Source organism: Ceratosolen solmsi, unplaced genomic scaffold, assembly GCF_000503995.2.
Source record: "Ceratosolen solmsi marchali unplaced genomic scaffold, CerSol_1.0 scaffold1, whole genome shotgun sequence".
Taxonomy (NCBI): Eukaryota; Metazoa; Arthropoda; class Insecta; order Hymenoptera; family Agaonidae; genus Ceratosolen; species Ceratosolen solmsi.
Window position 1 is genome coordinate 7,819,768 of NW_011948415.1, and position 5,695 is coordinate 7,825,462.

The window sequence follows — 5,695 nt, forward strand, 5'->3', positions numbered from 1 at the left end:
GAGCGAGATGAGCATACGGAAAGAGAAAGCATCTTAGAGTTATAGGACGCCACCCACACTTTGGTGTCTCAAAGCGGCCTTTTGATACTTAGAAGTGGGCATTGTCCGGCTTTCATTTCTCTCGTCCAGCGTCGCCGCTCGATTTATTCGCACTTTTCTTCTTCTTGCTGCTCGTCTACGTCGCGACATGGCGACAGCTACAACTTTTTCCTCCTCTTTCTTGGACTTTGAAAAATGATCTCGTAAGCGTAGGGCAATTAGCGATGATTATTTACGTTAATGATTTATGCTATTATAATTTTACCTTAATATAATTTTACCTTAACCTCCAGTGTTTTATTTAACAATCAATTACTTAATTGTGGCTCGCAGCGTTCCAAGCATTTTTATTTATAAATTAATTTACCTTAAAATTACATTCTCTTTTCGCTAATAAGAGCTTCTTTATAAAAGATTTGATGAAAAGTCTACTTTCGAGTTAAACATCGCAATTTTTAGCTAAAAAGAAATATTTGTTTGGCTGTGTATTGTGGCTCAACAATTAATGAGCCGTGAATAATGCAGAGATTCTCTTTTATCACTATTCAGACCTATTGGCCAAAATATATTTGTCAATAATTTGAAATAGCAAATGAAATGTAGATTTTTTTTTATTTTCTTTTTCTTGCTCTAATTAGATTTAATGATATGTAGTACTTTTGCTTTTAAGCACGAGCGTAAAATATGTAAGAGATAATAGCTCGTCGATGAGAAAATGCCTCATAGTTGGCTTTACTTGATCAATTGTAATCCCGTCTTTCTTGTAAGCATGAACTATTATTCACGAGAATTAGCTGTTGCGACGATCGACAACATTTTAGATATTCGTCCGTAATGGCGCATTCATTGTTACACTCAATTAAAATGTGATCGGACGCGACAATGACGTTAGCCTACGAGGCGCGCGCGCGCCTGTTACGCTCCCCGGCCACCGCCGCTCCTCATTGTCACAACAACCCCTCGCCCCACTCTGCCCGAGCCGTCCAACGCCGATCTTTCAACGAGACATCGCGATTTGCCGAGAGCAACGGAAACTTTTCCATCCTTCTTTATATCTTTGATACTCTACCGACGTTGAACAATGGGAACTAACGACTTTGAGCTCTCTATTTTCTTCACCTCGAGAGCGCAACGTTCACTTTCCAATATTGGCATTATTTATTATATCGCGAGGCAATTGCTTGTCCGCTGAAAATATCGTGCCTTGTCCTCTGTGATGGCCACGACCAAACCATGGGGTTGACAGAGAGAAAATTCGAAAGTGAAAGGATAGAATGACAGGAATGCGAGGTGGGCTGAACGGAGCTGTGGGTGGGCGAGAAGAAGGGGGGGGGGGATGGATGATTACCGGCCTCTAGTGGCCAAACGATTTCTCGTCATCGAGTAGCAATAAAGTAGCGCGGGAAAAACCTGGGGAAGCAAGAAATGGCGAACAGTCAGGATCGTTATATTTGTTTTAAAGAGGATACTTATCAAACCCTTAGCGTCCCGCCCCCATTTTTTTTATAGCTTCTTTTTCATGCTTTGAGTGTGTTTTCGATTTTGTTCGTTTGAGAGCTCTCGAAATCGTTGTCGACCTCGCCATTTGACGCGCCAACTAATCGCTATAAACATTTCTATGAATGCTCGACCAATGGCCAAAGTTCCCAAAGTCATTTTTACTTTATTTCTCGAAGGCAAATTCCATACATCAGTACATATCGAAAGTCTATTTTCGAGGAGATATAAGTGAAGCGGTTCTACGCTTCATCCGATATTTTACAAAAAAAGGATACAGAAGTTAAATCGAGGAACATTAATGGGGAATTTGCAAGAATTATCGATCGCGCGAAACAATATCTGTTGAATTGGTAAAGGCGACGTCATAACTGCCCTCGCATTTTCTTTGTAACTGCCCCGTGGTTTCTGCGGGCAGTTTCATCCACCCTCCCCCTCCGCCCTACGACTCTTTTACTATTCCACTACCTTCTCGAAGAGTTATTTTTGCACGCGCAGGCAAATTGCCTTCTCTCGTCGTACATAAGAGCTCACGCGCCCGCAGGTTATTTACCCTACCGATAAATATACGATAATGTTATCGTAGCCACGATAGAAGCATAACGCGCGACAACCAGTGTCGTACTAATGCGCCAGACGAGTACGTTTTGATTCGCAATTGCTGATTGCGAGAGAGTGGGCGAGTTAAAAATTACGTGGTTGCGTCGAAGACAAGCATGACTGCAAAGTCGACGACAACGCGTTCCGTGGCTTTAACGGTCCGTAAGATCCGAAATTTTGAGATGTCGACTTTTGCTAAATATAAAGTGGGCGCGAATGGGAAAGAGGAACGAGAGAGAGAGAGAGATAGTCAGAGAAAGAGACAGTCAAAGATACAAAGAAGGAAAAAGACACGCATAGAGATAGAGATAGAGATAGATAGAGAGAGAGAGAGAGAGAGAGAGAGAGAGAGAGATGCCAAGAACTGTTCGGTTTTGGCTTAAAGATTAATGAATGATGCTTTAAGCGAAAAAGCGTCATTTCGCACTACATCTCGTGGCGCAAGTGTCGAACTTACTTTTCGCCTTTTTCCTCATTATTTCTCTCATTTCTTTATATAAAGGAGACTAACGATTTCTCAGCTATTACATATATATTTAGGTTATCCTAGATACGTAAAAATGCGGTTATCACGAAAAAAAACGCAACTTTTATTTAACTGCAAAATTCTTATTCGTCAAAGGCTTTGTCTCCTCCAGCCATCTCGTCGCGCTATTTCAAGCGGATTAGATAGATGAGACGAGAAGGATAAAAAAAAGAAAAAGTAAAGAAAAAAGGGTGTCAACAACAGATAGACGGTAAAGGACGGAGTACAAGTAGGATCCGACTCACGCGCCATTGGTCATTCATTGCGCGACGTGGCTCCTGCCTCACTTATAGCCTGGCCAACTGTAGGTACAAACACGCGTGTCTCGAACAAGCATTACACATGTAAATGGGGCTCGAGCGGCTTTTACTCGGGGTCCCACGTGCCACCGCGATTAAGCCCTAACATTGCTTACATAATGTATTCACTCTCTCTCTCTCTCTCTCTCTCTCTCTCTCTCTCTCTTTCACCCTCACTCTCCCACGCACTTTCACTCTCTCTCACCCACTCTGCCCATCTCTGTTTACAGAGAGAGAGAGAGAGAGAGAGAGAGAGAGAGAGAGAGAGAGCTGGCACATAATCGACTCACTAAAGCGTTTCCAATGCTGGCAATTGACTTTTCCTATCTTATATTGAATATTAATTTTCACCGCGGCTAAGATCCAATAGACATTTTAAAATGTTTATGCGATTCATCAAGCCAAGCGACTTAACGTAGCGTGAATTGATATTTTAGTTTGTCGCACTTTACAACACATTCTGAAAGCTTTTTTCCGCGTATTAATACAAAAACTCATCATTCATTTGATAAAATATCGATTTATAATTGAGATATGGGCGACGAAGTGAGATAAAGGTTAAGTGGTAGGGGCATGTCTGCGAGAATATCGATCCTCGTAATTTCCGATCGTGACTCCTAGCCCATTACCAGCCGTTACATTCCATCGGCTGGCACAATAAAGCCGCGAGTATTAATCTCGAATGAAACAAATGGGACGAGAATAAGGCTTAAGCCTAAATTGATACCCACCTCTCTGTCCTTGGCCTGCAGTTCCTGCTCGTGACTGCTATTGGGCGTCCGCCTCGGATTATTGGCGTCTTGAGTCTGCTCGGCGCTCTGAGCATTCTGGGACAATAGTTGCCCCTCAGTCTTGGAATTCCCATCGTTATGTGCAGCGAGCTTCTCTTTTAACGCCGAAAGCTCCTTTTCCGCCAATGTAGCCCTCTGGAAAAGAAGTGCAGGGCGTAAGGTTAGGTCCTCGCTGGCGGCCACTTGCCCCTCTCAATCCTAATTCCTAATGTAAAAATAATGCTGGCCCGTGATCCGATAAATTAGCCGGGAGTCGCGTAAGCCCAAGTGCGATTGGAATCCACCCGAGATCAAACGAAACGGCCCTCCTTACCAATAGCCGAGCAAATTTTAAGCACGCGATATTAACGGCGGCACGCTATAATGCGCGCGCCCGGCCTAAAATAGCTTGAAACACGCGGGCCGATGGCTCATTGCCGGCCGCTCGATAGCCCGCGTATTATTGTCGCACCTATGCGATCGTAACAATTGTCGAGTGGCTCGATATATGGCGAGGGAAGAGGGAGGCGCGGCCAGGACGGCGGCAGCCTTTAATCTGCGGAGGCTACAACTCTATACATTTTCCGCCTCGCGGGCGATTCGTGAAATTGGCGGGCGGAGAGCCGTGCCGAGAGAAAATCAATCAATTCTGCCTTGAGACGTAGGACCTGCTAGTAGAGCGAGAGCGAGAGCGAGAGAGAGAGAGAGAGAGAGAGAGAGAGAGAGAGAGTGAGAGAGAGAGAGAGAGAGAGAGAGCGTGCCTAGGTAAAAAATAGAAGTCCGAGGGAAGAATTTTCCAATTTTAAATCGCGGCGTGAGGCACGGAAAGAGCTCGTGCTTTTTTCGCGCTGTATTTTAAGAGCTTCAAAATTGGCGCATGATATTGGAATATTTTAAGATATTATTACGTAATGCGAGCTACCCGCGTGTATTGCGCGAGGCTTTCGCATCCTTTAGGAAAAATTCTAATTCATTCCTAATTTACGCGAAGGTCCACGCTAATTTTTTATTCAATTTCACGAGAACGTGGCAACGTCCCCACCAAATCGACATTTGTATTACAAGATTAAAAGCCCGGCCACTATGTGATTGAAAGATGTATGTAAATATCCACCGCTTTTATGTACACTTTTTACTTGTATTTCAACGTCGATGACCTTTATGAAGAGGGCGACAAATAGAGGTGAACAAGTTTTTATAATCTATATCGATGCTTTTTATTTACGAAGTACTCTGCAATTGAAATTACCAATAAAACTTTCACATTCCCTTCGCTATAAGCGCCTGAAAGAATCAAACAATGGAATAAATACACGGGAAAAAGAATTGCATGATGAATAAAACAATGGGCTCGTATCGGTGAAGAGGAAAAACCTGACAAACCGAGCCTTCGCCAATAGAAAGTATCAATTTTATCGCGAAAGAGGAGACATGAAAGGGAATTTGAAAATCTACGTCCTATAATTATGCAGCTTTTTTCGTTCGGCATTCTTTTTCGTCCCTTTCGTACAAAATCCGAGCTTTGTCTACGCTCCTAAAAGAAGAGAAAAAGAGAGCAAGGGAAGAAAAGATAGGTAGAAAGCTCATACCGAAACTACCAAAAGCGGGGATTACCTTTTTAAACTTTCCCCATAAAATATCTAATAAATATTGCTCTTGGGCTCGTTGTTCTGCGCGACCGGATATTAATTATAGATAATTTTATATTCAAAGTAGCTCTGACACCCCCTCTCGTCCACTTTGCTCCGTTTTTTACCACCCCAGCTATATCTCCCTCTCCCTATCCATCTTTTAGCTTACTCTTCTGCAGTCACTCTTTCTCCCTCTTAAGCATTCATTGGCGAACAGCGAGAAAACGCCGGTCGAAAGAAATAAAGAAATAACGAACGAAAGGAGAAAGAAAGTTCACCCCACCACCTCACGCGCCGCTCTCTCTCTCTCTCTCTCTCTCTCTCTCTTTCTCT

General features: G+C 43.2%; 1 protein-coding gene across 1 annotated transcript in view; it reads right to left on the reverse strand.

Moving 5' to 3' along the window:
• Positions 1-5,695, reverse strand: part of cut (homeobox protein, cut) — a 121,936-nt gene that overhangs the window by 60,404 nt on the left and 55,837 nt on the right. The window contains 1 exon segment of the mRNA XM_011507798.1: positions 3,693-3,887. Within this exon segment, the coding sequence (XP_011506100.1) occupies positions 3,693-3,887 (195 nt within the window).